The sequence below is a fragment of a genome, unplaced genomic scaffold, assembly GCF_019419815.1.
Source record: "Pyrus x bretschneideri cultivar Hongxiangsu unplaced genomic scaffold, Pyrus_bretschneideri_v1 Contig14, whole genome shotgun sequence".
Taxonomy (NCBI): domain Eukaryota; kingdom Viridiplantae; phylum Streptophyta; class Magnoliopsida; order Rosales; family Rosaceae; genus Pyrus; species Pyrus x bretschneideri.
The window spans coordinates 601,321-617,380 of NW_025999435.1; the positions used below are offsets into that span (position 1 = coordinate 601,321).

Sequence of the window (16,060 nt, forward strand, 5' to 3'; positions counted from 1 at the left end):
TTATGTTTGGCCCTTTGGCCTTCGGTTGGAGATGTTTTTTTGTGACAGGGTTAAAACGTGTCATATGATCCTACATTGTTTATTAAAATATTAATTTCTTGGAGGACCAGATGGCTAAAACGAACCATCTAGTCAGCATTCGGTTAGATATAACCTTAGGCATCAACCTAGTATTGAACTATGACAGGATACTATGCAAAGACACCATAGCACAAATTGTTATTGGTGAGTATGAATAATCTAAGCACTTGCGTGTCGTGAAACAGATGCACCACCTAATGTAGGCTGGATTATTGTTTGAACATCTTTTTAAATCGCATTGGATGAATTGCTTTTGGATTTGGGGTTTTGAGAATTTTTGGATATGGATATAAGGTTCTTGAATAGTCTGCTCTCACACAGTGTGTGGAATAGTTATAATAAAAAATGCCATTACTCAAGAAAAGTTTAAATTACTTTAGTCTAAAGAAGCTGGCAAAATTGCACTGTAGAAATGAACAGTGTTTTGAACCACATTTCAGTTTATTTACAAGATTACCACTCGGATGCTTTTAACCAACTTTCACTTAATTTACAAAATTGCCACTCAGGCTTAAAAACCTATTTTCAGCCGTCGGCTGCATTTCACGTTTGACTCGGCGAGAAAGAGAGAGGAGGGGGACATCACGCCTGACAAATTGGAGAGAGACAATCGCTCGCATTTTTGACTCGGAGACAGCTGGGTGTGCCTCTGTCGAGCGGAGAGAGGGGGACAGAGCGACTACAGAGGAGGGAGACACAGGGCCTGACAGATTGGAGAGAGATGGGAGCTACGGGTTTGTCTTTGTCTCTCTGTGTGCCGCTGATCTTGATGCCGCGTGTTGATAATCATGGAAAGGCAGGGGTGCGATGGTCGTTTTAGTCTGTAGGGTTTCGAACAGGATTGGGTGGGTTAGGGAGACTTTCATTTCCTTTCTTTCTGTGAGCTGCAAAGGGACTTGGGGAGACCATGCCGTCAGGAGAGAGAGCGGGAGGGAGAGAGATAGGGATTTGGTAAGGGGAGACATGCGGCTTGCAGCGATCCACTCTGTTGGCATCTCCCTATAACCGAGTAGCTTGGTTTGGATCGGGCGATTCCGGAGGCCCTGCCATCGAGGTTAGTCTGAATCGATTCCTATCCTATTGACTTATTGCATGTCAAAATCTGCTTCAAATTTGTGATTTAATATAATTGGGCTTTAGAAAAAAAATTCATGATTTTGTCTAATCCAATTGAATGATTAGAAAAATTTTCATTAAATTTCTGGGTTCCTGGGGGTTTCTGAATCGTGATGCTGAGAGAGATTGGTTGCTTTAATTGCTAATGAAATTAGCTTCTAAACGTTCATAATTTGCCTTTTTTATGTTCGTTCTATATTTTCTTTGAGTTAAGATATATATATATATATATATATATATATATATGTTAAAGAAGGCATAAAAAAACTATACATTTTTATGATATTCTCTGTAATATTAAAGAAGGCATAAAAAACTGGACATTTTTATGAGATCTGGGTCTGTATGGGTCAAAAGTGAAAAATTACATGTGAATTTTCGACTTCCGATTATTTATTTATTTGGGTATGATAATGGTATGCAAACATATTGTTGCTCTTCGACTTCCGATAATTTATTTATTTATTTGGGTATGATTGACGGCGAAACATATTTATTTATTTATTTGGGTATGATTGACGGCGAAACATATTGTTATTACACGTGAATTTCAAATGTAGGCATAAAAAACTGAATATTTGTTTTAGGTCTGGGGTTCTCTCTGTTAATTGTTGTAATTATGTTTATTTTCACCGGTATGTTACGTACTGAAAATATATCCTGTTTTATTAACTTCTCTTGCAATTTGAAAGTGTATATAATCTGCATTGTTCTTACTGGTGGTATGAAAGCGTCAAGGGGGAAGAAGCGAAAGAATGACTCTGTCTGTAAGGTATACCTCCGGGTCATTATACATATCTCTCTGTTCATATTATTTCCTTTTCATTCTTGCTAAATTATTGGGTTATTATATTTGTGTACAGATATTAGTGTATTTGTTAATTGGATTTCGATAATTGGAGTTCAAATATTACATTGTTATAGAGATACCAATTTCTCATATGATTGCAATTTGCATGTAGATATGTGTTATCTGATTCAATCACAAAATTTGTATCCCTTTAGCTAATAGTATGTTCATTTGCTGAACTGGGTTGGCTTCAGTTTTAGGTTTTATTATGCGGTATGCAGTTGGTCAATTCTTGAACATATTCTCAATTTAGAACGAGAGAAACTAATGATTCTTCTGAATGAAAATGTTTCAGATGGGTTTCTGTAATGCAAATTTCATGATGTTCATAACGCTGATTTGATTCTCTCATAAGAAAGGATCTCCTCTCTGGCTTTCTGGGCCAAGTCATCGAAGCTCTCTCTGTAAGTAATTTCTCACCATTTTCATCATATTTACCCCCGTCGTAGTAAAATCAGATTTCTTTGGTTAAATTGATTGCGCCAATCAGTTCATTTGCTTTCAATTTCTTAGTTCTCTGCTTGGTTGCTGGGAAAGTGTAGGAAAAATGATTTAAATTTACTTCCTTTTATGTTTTCGACTTCAATCTTCGTAGTAATTGTACCTAAATGAGCTGACTTTTGTTACAGTTTTTGTGGAATTCCATCTTCTTTCTGTTATCTGATTGATCTAATGATTTAAAATGTATATAAAAAGTGACTTGATTTTGTTTTTTGCTCTGTTGACTTCTGATTCTGAACTGTTTAATTGGATTCATTATCAAAAAAGCTGATTTTTTTAAATATTTATTTATTATTATTTTTTTTTAAAGAAAAATGATTCTTGAATGCACAATGTTGATAGGTTTTTATTGCCCATCTCAAAGACTGATAAATTCACTTTTGGGGGAACATACATGCCTAGCATTTTTTTCCTGTGCTGATTTGAGCTGCAAATGTACAAGGGTTGGTCTGAATTGACGATCATAGATTTTGCGTATGCAAATGAATACGAATTTAGGATCTTGAGCATTGTGGTGGTATGATCTCATGATAAAATGTCCAAGAATATATGATTTTTTTTTTCTTTTGATTCAGTATCATGACTCAGTTGCAAAGCACTAAACATTGTAGTTAAATACTTGCATGCTAATGGTTTGGTGTAATGGTAACTCATTTAGAGAGAGAAAGTGGCAGCAGTAGTGGGGAAGGAAGAAGGACTATTCATGTTTCTATTATCATTTTTGCCATTCGAAGCTCTGGGGTTTGGCTTTGGCTCTGTTAGCTGTTGAGGTAATTATTAATTGTAATTTTTTTTTTCAGTATTCGGTGAGTTTGATCATATGGGTTTGACCATTATGAACAGGTTCACTTTTTAGGGTGGGTAATTTTGTGGTTTGAAAATTATGTGTTAGAAGTGTGTAAGTTTGGGCTTAGAAATGGGTTTTCTGTTAAAATTTCATTTATGTGATTTTGGGGGTTTTGTTTCAAGCAATCTCATCCTTTTAATCGGACTTATTCCAAATTTTATTGGTGGGTGTTGGGTGCTTTTGAATTTGGTGAAATTTGTGATTTTTCAGTGCTTCAATGGTGTTTTGGAATGATTGGTATTTTGGTGACAAATGCAACTAATTATGTGGATCTTAATTTGATGATTCATTTCTTTCACTCAGTGTGTCAGGAAATGAGTTCAACCATGGATTCATATACATTGAAGTCCACATCAAATTTGTCTGCTCTCTGACCTGATTGAGTGAGGGAGGAGGGATACAGCGCAGAGAGAATATGACGGAAATTGAGGAGGAAGCCCAAGCTTTCAGAGAGTTAGTGAGATCTGAAGCCCATGCCTGGATGAACTGATTTAATTTGAGCACACAGAGCTCAAATCTGGTGTTCAAAAATAAGGCGGAGGCCACAAAGTTCTCAAATCCAAGATGAAAAGGTATAATCCAAGCCTCTGCAACTATTTGTCTCCTTGATATATATATATATATATATGCCATTAATTGTTAAAACAATGTCTTCGTATGATTTTTTTTTTTAAGTTTATATTTTTGGTCTGCGTCTATTCCCTCTACTCTCATCCCTCTCCTCCACCACACCTCCTCTCCCCCCCCTCTCTCTTCCCCCCCAGAGGCGCGCATCCCATCTTTGTCGTTGTCCATATTCTTCTCTGTGAATCAATGTCAATGTTTAATTTTCATGGGAGGTGCAAAAAAAATTTGGACTTTTTGTGATCCCACAACCCCACCCCCACATATAATTGGCTTTAAAGGGTTCTGGGCTCTGTAGATTCTGTTCATTATTTCAAAGTATTATTATTTTTTTTAGAAATTTGAAAGATTGTTTCAAACATTGATATATAAAAGCAGTGCAGTTTGGCATATCAAATCAACCTGCTGCTTTCTTGGGACTCTAATTCTTAGGTGAGTTCTTCTGTTTCTCATTTTATTGATGCTTTTTGGTTTTCCTTTCATCTAGGTTCTGTAATTTTCATATAGTTTTTTGTTCTTTTGATGCATTTGCTGCTATGATCTTCTAACTGCTGAAGTTTCTTCAGTCTGGTATGTCATTTTAACGGTTGGAATTCCACAATTTGATTAGTTTTGATAATTTCCGAAAGAAGAAGAAGGCCATGTGTCCAAGTTTTAAAAGGCACACTTTGTAATGCTTCAAAATTTCATGCTTTTTTCAGGAATTCAGACAGGCAGGATGCGGATACTTCTGACTTTATCGAGGTTAGTGAATTATGTTGTTTCTCCACGGGGTGCAGTTTTATTGTTACACTTTGTAAAGCTTCAAAATTTTATGTTTTTTTCAGGAATTTAGTAGTCCCCATCATCATCAGTTTGTCTGCTATTGCAGTTAGAGAAGCATTCCACAGAAGAAGGCGGGGTTACACCTTCAGTTTATTCGTGCAAAGAACCAGTATGTCCAAAAATATATGTTACTCGATTCTTAAAAACTTTATGGCATGACAAAATAAATTTACAAATTGCTAATTTTTCTGTTTTGTATAAAATCTTTGTTCACTCTACCTGAATAGGTACACATGTTAAGTTTTCTTTCATCTTATCTTTGGCACAGAAAGCACCATCAAAATTTAACCCTTTTTTTTTTTTTTTCATTCGGCTGTTGAGGAAGGGATTGTTGTTGGTGGATGAAACCTTTAGGTAATTATCTGTTGCTTATTGAACTCCCCCAATCATGAGTTTTGACTCGGAAGAAGATTTTGATGATGACAGATACTGAATTAAATTTTGGCTCAAATTGTATTGAAAATTGCAGTTCGGAGCAATTTTTATGAGGAAGAAGGATGAGTCCCAAACATATGTATGAATTTAGTCAATTTCTACATGCTCCATTCAGTAGATGAATTGTAAACATATGAATTTCAAGCATCTGAATTGAATAGATGCTTTTAATTCTTCTCTCATCTAAACCTTAGATTTTTCTGCAATTTTATTTCTATGTTGTTTATATCATTGTTGTTTGAATATATGGTTAAACTTATTTCATTAATTCTTGATGCCGTGTGTTGATAATCCTGGAAAGGTAGGGGTGCGATGGTCATTTTAGTCTGTAGGGTTTTGAACGGATTGGGTGGGTTAGGGAGACTTTCATTTCCTTTCTTTCTATGAGCTGCAGAGGGACTTGGTGAAAGCATGCTGTCAGGAGAGAGAGCAGGAGGGATAGAGATAGGGATTTGGTGAGAGGAAGGCATGCGGCTTGCAGAGAGGAGGAGGGGAGAGAGATGGGGAGGAAGGAAGAGTGAGAGCGATAGGGATTTGGTAAGGGGAAGAAATACGACTTGCAGGTAGACAAAGTCATAAGGGTGTACGATTCAAGAGAGAGAGAGATAGGAGATTGAGTCGTTGCATCACTCTCACTACCTGCACTCTTGAGCCATGAAGGCCTAAGATTGAGGACAAAGGCCATGGTTGCACAGAATAACTGAGATTTGAAGCCCATGACAGCCTCAGCTGATTGAGGTGAGGAGTCGTTTTCAAATCTTTTGTGCTTTAGGATTAGGTTTGCAAACTCTATTCATATCATGCAGCTTCAAATTTGAAATTGTGATTTTGGTCAGCAAGAATTCTAGGGTTTGTGAGGTTTACACATTTTAAATCTCCTTTTGTCTTCCAATTCTCTCTACTTTATTGCTATGTGATGTAACTCTTATTCTGTATATTTTACTGACCAATTGAATGTGCAAAGATAGCGATTGAAGCCTTTTGTTGCTGGGAGATCGTTTAGAGGTAAAAACCCAGCTTCCTTTTTTATTTTTTATTTTATTTTTCTTCTTTGTTTAAATCTATTAGTTCTACTTAAGGAATGAATTATGATCAGAATTTGTTTCAAGTAATGCGAGAGTGAAATTCGAGAGAGAATGTGATGAATCATATTAATGTAGAGAACCAGTGCGCCGACCAAAGACGTTAAGGCTGCTCTCATTGATAGCAATTGGGGCTTGATATAGGTCACTTCTCGATATTTAGGGTTTAGGGTTGAGCCTCAAACATGGCGGATGCGTACTGGATGACAAAGACAGAGAGAGAGTGAGAGAGAGAGATTTGGTGCGGATCTTTGATTCCGGAGTGGGAGTTTGATAAAGAATGTGACTTTAAGATGACAATTTTTGAAATTGTGTTGTGGGCATGTGTGAAGCTGAATGATGCAACCTTTGATCTCTCCCATCTGAATAAAGCTTAATTTTTATATTAAAATGTAATAATATTCAAATGTATACTAAGTTTCTCGGTAGCCAAAACAGACCCTTTACATGATTTTGTGTAGAATTCGTTTAAAGATTTAAAATTTCTCCACTCTGTTAATGGGTTTGATTTTTCCCCATCTGTTTTGCAGTTTGAGTCTACTGAGTTCTGTGGATTCACTCAACTGCAATCATCTCTTCTGCAAGTAATCTCTACCTTCATTGTTATTCACATATGAATGTTAGGTTTTATTTGGATGTATTAATTGTCATTGGCAGTACTATAAAAAACAATCTTTCTGCATTATTCTAGGTTTAATATCTAGCTTTTTAGTTGTATATTACTTATATGGGTCTTTAACTACAATATCAAATTTCTTACCTTTTTTCATGTTTTTACTTTTAACTTACTGATATTTATTTTAGAATGTGGAATTCTATCTAATATTTGTTTATTTCCTGACTGTCTTAATCCCTCACTGTCTCTAGATTTTAAATTTTGGTAAGAACCATGAAAATGACTGAAAAGCATGATGTTGTTTTCGAAATACATATTAGTATCCCCTTCTCACCCAAATGCCAAAATCAGGTGGCTTGATTTGAGGTGTTTTAAGATATTGTAATTGAATGAACAATTAGGTTACACTTTAACAAAAATGTGTAAAAAGGGTTGATAACCACATCTTTAATAGAGAAGTACTATTTTGTCTTTGATAGTTGTCAACAGATTTGTGGCTGAGTCAATAACATGCTCTGAGTCTGGAATCTTTGCTCCTCTTTTGCATTACCAAAATTTGTTTCATGTAGCTTGGGAAGAAAATTTTGAGCATGGGTGCAAGATCGTTTACATGTAAGACCATTTGCTCATGCAATTTGGGATGCTCATTTTGCAATCCCACAATAGAAAAAAAGTTTAAAGTCTTAATTGAAAACGTTAATTCCCAGCCATTTATAACAGGATAGCTTTTTAAGTGTGAATAATCATATTGTTTGTTACACATTGTTGTATAACCATTTGTGTTGAAGATTAGCACTAAACAAGTTATGTAAATCCAATCAACTCTTTACATATAGAAGGTTCTGCAAATATAACTAAGCTACCAACTAATACTTAGTAGTCAAAGTACTCCAATGTTTGGAGTCATCGGTAAAATAGGAGCAACTATATTTTGGGCATCTCTTAATATGTATATAATATCAGTGTACATAGTCAAGCTATAAACTACTACTTTATACTTTATACAAACCCTAAACCCTTCTGAGTTCCCACATATTTTCATTGTTTCATTTATACATCTATTGGAGGATTGGAGAGGATTGAGAGGCAGATGAGTGAGACTTCTGATGGTTACACAGAAATAAATGGTCTCTTGCATCTTGAACCAGATTACTCTGGGTTTGGCAGGTATAAATAATTCTAGCCTTTTTTTAGAGGAACTACGCTTTCCATTTCAATCAAAATATTCTGTTATTAGAAGCAATTACATTGAGTTAGGCCAACTAAAATGGCTGGACAGAAAAAATGGTCCTAATTGTTCACTCTCTAATGATGTTGGCAAGTAACGTTGATTGTTAAAAACACTGGTGGTGCTTCTGTTTTCCACAATGTAAGCCCAAGATTATGCGATGGTGCTCAATTTGGATTTATTGCATGGCTAGAAATATGATCTTGCAGTAAGTGTTGAAGACAGTTATATGCCAAGGTATTGATGATTTCGAATCCCAGTTTAAAAACAGTCAGATTTATATATATTTTGCATCATTATAATTAGTCTACTTGGGTTAGCTTAAGATTACAGAGAACAGCCTACTACAAGGGGGAATAAATCTTTCTTATGGCATGCATATCCATATATAGCAAGCAAAGTTTCACTTCGTTGGTTCTTAGGCATTAGACCGTCTTTCCTTTAGCTTATAATTAGCTGCTCATGAATTCTTGGCATCTTATTTTATTCTTCTTATTGGGGTGTTTTACAGCACCGTAGATTTTTTCGAGGAGCTTTCTCAGTTTGTTGTCAAGGCTGGTTCAATTTTAAGTAATATTTATGGTGTAGATTGGGAAAACAAACTTGAGGTATCAATTTTTCAAAGATAGTTTATGCTTGAAATTAGCCCTGTTTTTATATCTTTCAACATTCTGTTTTTTTTGGAGTTACTATGTGCTTGAAAACTTGCTGAAACAACAATGGAACAGTTTTTTTGTTTTTTGTTAACTGCTGAAACAGGTGCCAGGCCTACAGGCCATATATTTTGCCACCTTAACTGTAAGGGCAAAATATGTGTGGACTGCATCTTGCTTCTGTTTCTTACGGAAATAGGCGTCCTGCATTTTTTTTTCTTTGAACATTAGTGCTTGAAAGCTTAGCTGCTGAAACAAAAACAGAACACTTTTAATATTTTTTGTTAACTGCTAAAACAGGCGGCTGGCCTGCAGAATATATAGTTTGCCATCTTAACTTCAGAGGCAATATATGTGTGAACTGCATGTTGCTTCTGTTTCTTATGGAAAGAGGAATTTTTGCAACCACATCTTCTGTAATCAAGAACGTTCAACTTCGTCCTGTTAATTGTACAATGCCTTTTCATATCAGCTATGTTGAATATATATAAAAACCAAGCTGCTTATCATACCAACCCCTTTCACTGATCTATCCTCCTGTTCATTCATGATTATGTTTAATTTATTCAAGTTAAATGTGTCTTATTCATGCAATTAAGGTTGGTGCATTCAAGTCCCGCAGCAACGCGCGGGCATATTTTCTAGTTATTATCTAAACCACATGTTAATAGATTCTGTTTGTGAATCAAAATTTCATAAAATTACTATTTTAACCTTCCCGTCAAAATTGAACAAAAAATGTAAAAGGTGGACAACCTAATAATTACATCTCACATAATTTTACTGTTTTTATACTAACCTTACAACTATCTAGACATAGCATGCCCCATTTAAAAATTAAAAATTAAATAAGAAAACTTCACTCCTCTCTCCACGTCTTTCTCTACCGGATTCTCCCCGTTCTCTCACTCTCTTTTTCTTTCTTTGTTTTTTTTTTCATTTTTATTTTGCTTTTGTTCAGTTATCATCCTTAATAAGTCATGATAAAATAAAAGACAAACTTGGTTCCACTTCCACACACAAAATGTATGCTGATTGCTAGTTATTACTATTCTAACAAAAAGCTCTCCATCATATTGCTCTAGAAAAAAAGCCGTCTACAAGTGATGCCTAGCGAAACAAAAACACAAAAACAGAAGAAGAAAAAAAATTAAAAAGAAACACATTTCTTCGCAAATTAAATCAATGGTTTGGCATAATTCATGGGCACTTGCACTTGGGACGCCCGGCTTCTTTCGCCTTCCAGTAGTTGTAGCAGGGACAGTTTTCCTTGTGTCCATGTGTGCCCGATGGAACACAAAGACACTTAGCGCACCATTTATTGCAAAAGAACATGCATGGCTTCTTATGTAAAGTTGCTGAACATCGATTCTTGCATGCCTTTGGGCAATCTATCGCTGCTCAAAAAAATAAAAACAAATCCACGTACAAAACACTGGTTGTAAGGAAGTTTTGGGGGATTGTAAGAGAAAACATGTGCAGTAATTAATTAGTACGTACCATTACTAGGAGGTGATCCGTGTCCTCCAGTCTGAAAATTTTGAAACCACATGATCAGCGATGAAATCGAACGGATCTCAATAATATTCAATACTCTCATCAGTTGATTTCTTTCTAGTTTGCATAATAATTACATAATTAATTCAGTAGATATGGACTCAAACAAAAAGGGGATCAGAAATCTTCATCATGTTTTGAAAGACTTTGCGCAAAACCAAGTACAATGACGTTCTAGAAATTATACAGCCGACCCCAATTAGTGGAATAATTAAGGCTTTGTTGTTATTGTTGTATGAACTACATGTAAAAATAATGAAGAACGAAGAATGTTCATCGTTTGTGAAGTATGAGCTGGGTATAGAGAATAGATCAGTATGAGTGTAGGACGCCCTAGTTGAGGATTTATTTGTTTCGGGGTCAAACAGTAGTGCCTCCCATTGTAATCTTTAACCATGTAAAATCCCCTTATACTGACTAGGTTTCTCAAAAGACAAAAAAGAAGAACGAAGAAGCCTTACAGTTAGAGGGACGGTTGCACCAGCATTCTGATCCTCTTGAGCCTGCAGTGAGAGTGATAAATAACTCAGAAAAATCCACTCAGCACCCAGCATAGCACAAATTAATCAACAGATGAGATATAGAGGGCTACAAGTACCAAAGAAATATCAATGGCAAAGGTCATCAAGGCTAGGATGACAAAAAGAGCAGTTGGAATCCACGAGAGTCTGGCCATTTTTCTTGCTTGATGAACAAATATATTCTCCAAGCTATCTTCCCTCTGAGTCTGAGATGTAGTTTGAGTAATGAGCATGTATTAAGACTTGTCCAGTGGTCGGTATTTATATTTAGAATTTGTGTTGTGGTAGTTTTAGTGATGCTAAGATATAGGAAATTTGGATGTGTTGCACGCCATATATAATTTCCTTTGAATCAAGGAGATATGTGGATGTGGTGTCAAGTTTACTGCCATTAATTAATTAAGGCCAAATCTGAGAAAATTTTGAGTTTACTAGAAAGAGTCATACATGCATGCTCTGCATGTGTCAAAGGAACTTATTTTTCTCAGTATTACAAGGGTGAGGGAGAAACTTAGGAGTCAAAAGAGGAGTGTAGTTGTTTACCAAAAAAAAATAGTGGAGTGTAATCAGTATATTACACTGAATTGCAAAACTAGTATTATTTATGATAAAGTGACTAATTGTGCACTATAAATAATGTCACTAAAAGAAATCGAATGAGTCTTCTACCAGAAGTGTCATAATTTAAAAAAAAAAAAAAACGATATTATCTACACTAAGAAATGGGGGAGTGGGCTAAACCTTATAATGAGTTAGCAATAATGTAGTTCAAATTTACTTTTGGTGAGAATTGAACCTACGAGTAAAAAGAAATATCATTAAACCGTAGTACTTAGTAACACCACAAGTGTCATATTTACACATTGCATAATCACACACGAATACAATTTGGTAATAAATTCATAATAACTATATTATGATGGAAATTGGTTATAAGCAAGTGATGGTTAGGCCCCATTCTGAGTTCAAACTCTCCCACTCCCTTGTAGTGTAGTTTATAGTAGGAATATCGCACGCTGTGAGACAAAGAAGCTAGTAGATGCATTACTCGAAATGAAGCAAGTATAGCGTTTCACCTTTGAAATTCTTTTTCTTGTCCTATTTTTATGCAAAAATCTTCTTTCCATTGCAAGTTTTACATATGAAAATTATTTGGCTATTCATTTCTTTCTTTTTTATCATATCTATGATTTACGTATCAATTTGTTTATTTTTTCAGGTCCATGTAAAGATGGACTCTATTTGTTATTGTTTTCGTCTCCTCAAACTCTTGATACATGTGGACCATTCGATCTTGGGACCGTTGTACACTCAAATGTTCTAGATCGTACCATATGTACAAGCATCAGGGAAGGCTAACACTTTGACAGCAGTGGGCCGACAACATCAGAAGTTGTCGGGCCAACTCACACTGTAAATGCGTGAAACTTATGTGTTTGGCATAAAAATATATAACGTGGTTGAAGTCAGTCTTGCTAAAAAATGCCAGCTCATGCTAGAATTGATTGGGCTCTAAGTCGAGCGTGGTAAGACCTGACAATTGCCTTAACAATTTTTTACTGGTGGAGCTTGTTTTTAGGGTCTTTAGGTAACTCTTTCCCTTTTACCTTGGTAATTTAGGCATGTGTGGACTTGCTTTTAAACATAGATACGATGGTTTCATAAAGAATGATGGATATTAAGGACTCCACATGCAAATTTGTCAATTGTGCATAACTCAAAATTACTGTTGTATGTAATTTTTATTGTGAAATCGAGTTACATCTTATGTCAGAAATCACTCAACTTCGAGTGAGCCACTAATTATAGCACTTTGCAAATCGACTTCAATAGAGACATAATGCTCATATCATCACCATCATCCTCAAGTTTCAGACTAGTGTGTTGTTGGAAAAAGCTTTGGAAAAAACTGCTATATATTTTATTATAAACTATTAATAATACACAATAAAATCTCTACAAATGCAAGAAAAACAAGGAATAGAAGAATCTTAAGAGATCGAGGCTAGAATTTGATTCTATAGCCTTAAGACAAGATTGCCCCTTAGTGGTGTCTCAAGGTTTGCGTTGGCAAATGTCTCCCAGGATACAACAATTTTTCTCTTTGCGGAAGTAGCACTCCAATCCACAAAGAACAACAAACCAAAAGTATGTAAAACTCTCTTTTATGAAACACTAAACTACTTTAATTTCTAATTGATTTCTGGATGCAAAACTACGTCTAAAATGCTTGACTTGGTAGTCTACTTATAGGTATGGACGTGCCTCCTTTCCAAAGGTTACGTCTGTTTCCAAAAGACAAAGAATGCAACTTTGTTCAAAGTTATGTTTGCTCCTGAAAGACAAAGGTTTCTTCCGTTTTTACAAAAGACAAAGGATGCAACCTTTGTTCAAAGTTGCATCTGTTTCCAAAAAACTGCAACCTTTGTTCAAACATACATAACCTTGTGAAAAGCTGCCGGTCAAAACCCATCCTATGACCACTTTCATAACAAAATAAATTATAAGGAACAATTGCATACTGCAATATATAGGCAGTTCAAGACTAACCCCCTTTTCCACTTTAATTTTCCTTCTCTTGAATATTTAACATTTAAATATTAATAATACCAATATTTAAATTATTAAATTTCTAACAATCCCCACATGAATGAAAATTAGTAAAATTTAATACAAATGAAGATGCAAACACTTAGAGAGAGTTTAATTGGACAAATACTGTATGGGGAGAGGTAGCTTTTGGCTTTAAACCTTCCTTAGTGAAATATTATCGGATTTACTAACTAATCAGTGAATGCGATGTCTTGAACTACTCAGTTGTTGATGTAAACCAAGACAATAATATTCACACGGTTTTCCTCCGAACACATATGATTCTACGGTTGTGTTCATTTTGGCCCTAAACAATTTCGGTAATCCTGAGTGCTTTAGAGAATTTAGCCTTATAATTCTTATAGAAATAACCACTTTTCACACTCATGTAGGTGATATCTCATTAAGAGCATCCTGCACAATACCTCACTTGTTATTTCCAAGTATAGGAATCATTAAAAGAAAAGCTTATCCTAAATACGCTGCAGATAGCACTATTTCATCATAGGACATGGGTAGGAGATTATCTCCGCATTGCTCCCATTGAATCATCCACAATTCGGTTGTCCCTTGAACCTCGATCTTGGGATCTCCAGTCAGCTAGGTTGAGTTGCCATTATGGCAATTCTTAAAGATGTAGGCTTTTAACCCATTCCCCTCGATAATACAACTTACTCTCTAGTCAAACCTTTAAAAATTGGTACCACTAGGTTGACTACTCAATATATGGCCATTACAAATTTTATATCCCAAAAATAGATAAGCTACCCCCATAATTCTTTGATAATTGTGGTTAATTTTAACGTCATTGTTAAATCGATCACCCGTTTTTTTTTTTTCTCTCTCTCTCTTTAAGAAGTAGGAAACAACTAAGATAGACCGTATATATCTCTCTTCTTAGGCCTTCATGCCTCACTAGCCATTATGGGAAAAACACTTCTTGGCTTTTATCCTTTCCCTTCTTATGACTAACATGCATGACCATTCATATGCTTACTTAATAAGCATTATCATGTCTAATACATTTTTTTTTTCTTTCCAAATATCCCATGTTTTAATGTCTAGTCTTTTCCTTTCCAAAGACCAAATGTTTTGACTTAAAACGTCACTTTTATTGTCCCAACAGAATGTCAAATTGATTTCTTTATGAATAATCATGAGTCGGGTAAAACTCACTTCGCAGTGACATATCATATCACACTGACCTTTGGATGGTCATGTCTGTTCATTTGTTTAAAACAAGAAAGGTTGTGTTTTTAAATCACAATAATTTGTAAAGCAATGAAAACCCGAAGGATCACATCCTCATCGCCAAACTATCTTTATACCGGTTCATGAGGAAATGACAACATTCAGTGATTACCCATTGGGTTGGCAGCCAACCTTTCATTGCAATGCAACTGATGTACATAGCACAAGCATTCAAACAGCCAAATGTAATAACAGCATATGTATAAATCTCAAAGCAATATCCGAGATCGAACAACAGACATGAATAAAAGGCCTTTACTGTAAATGCAGTCATACCAACAGTAGCACATAACGTTTAACATAATATTCAGTGCCAAAGATAAGTATCTTATGCGAAATGCAAGGTAAATCTACCCAGTCTAAAAAACGCATCCTTTCAGAAGACAGGTTTTCCCTACATACCAATCTTAAAACCGTTACACACTTGAGACTACTAGAACAAAAGTTGTGAAACAATACCTTTATCCTTTTGCATGCATATTTCAGAGAATTGAAATTAATAAACTCATTGTCCACAAATACATGAATTTAATTAATGTAATGTCAGAAACAAAATGCATATATGCAGGTATATATATTAGTATAACTTTTCTGTGCCATCATTACTCGCACAACAGGAGAAAATCACAATCGATTTCAAAGCAGTGCATGACCAATGTTGTCGAGAAAATTAAAACCCACAAGCCAAATTAAAATAGCAATAAACCAATAAACTTGTAAAGAATATTTGGCTCAATTAACTATAAACAAACGAACAAAATAATGATGAAAGATTACGAGTTGGAATCTTTTGAATCAAATTAACTTGCAGTACATTTGGAAACAGTTAACATATGTACTGTTTTATGCAAAACTAGAAACCAAACCATTCTACCATGAAAAGGAAAATCCACGCATAAACATACATGATAGAATATTGATCTTAAACAAACATAGCAACCAAACCATAATTTGTCTTAAGATTGGTGTTGAGAGTGGTATTGATCCAATTTTCATTCATGTGGGGGATTGTTGGAAAATTTAATAATAATAATATTATATTAAATTTATTAATTGAATGAAAATTAGAAGTGGTGCCTTTTGGTAGGAAGATATGTCTACTTAAATGAAGTGTTTCAACTTTAGACTCTTCATGAATAGTTACATGTTTTCCAAAAAGGTATCTCACATTCTATAAATAGGAAAGCCCTCTATAATCACATAGAGAGAACTTTTCATTGTTTACATAAACATATATAGGGTGCACTAAATATTAGAGAGTCTCATTGAGTCCATATAAGA

General features: G+C 35.0%; 1 protein-coding gene and 1 long non-coding RNA gene across 33 annotated transcripts; one reads left to right on the forward strand and one right to left on the reverse strand.

Moving 5' to 3' along the window:
• Nucleotides 1-950: 950 nt before the first annotated feature.
• Nucleotides 951-9,329, forward strand: LOC103963490. Of its 32 annotated transcripts, none has more exons than XR_007256557.1 (15): nt 954-1,135; nt 1,929-1,969; nt 2,343-2,451; nt 3,207-3,318; nt 3,699-3,967; nt 4,403-4,451; nt 4,577-4,589; nt 4,721-4,763; nt 4,847-4,953; nt 5,166-5,198; nt 5,314-6,017; nt 6,248-6,284; nt 6,892-8,144; nt 8,300-8,442; nt 8,717-9,329. It is a non-coding gene; the product is annotated as an uncharacterized LOC103963490 (long non-coding RNA). The 32 variants fall into 32 exon arrangements; XR_007256558.1 differs by having other exon boundaries at nt 5,170-5,198; XR_007256537.1 differs by having other exon boundaries at nt 951-1,135; nt 4,847-6,017; nt 6,892-6,945; nt 8,045-8,144.
• Nucleotides 9,330-9,951: 622 nt separating this feature from the next.
• Nucleotides 9,952-11,091, reverse strand: LOC103963489 (gibberellin-regulated protein 12-like). Its single transcript, XM_048579522.1, has 4 exons — nt 11,014-11,091; nt 10,877-10,918; nt 10,359-10,389; nt 9,952-10,255 (listed from the first exon to the last, which is right to left on the reverse strand). The coding sequence occupies exons 1-4, from the start codon at nt 11,089-11,091 to the stop codon at nt 10,059-10,061; spliced, it is 348 nt and encodes a 115-aa protein (XP_048435479.1). The 3' UTR covers nt 9,952-10,058.
• Between the last annotated feature and the right edge of the window lie 4,969 nt (nt 11,092-16,060).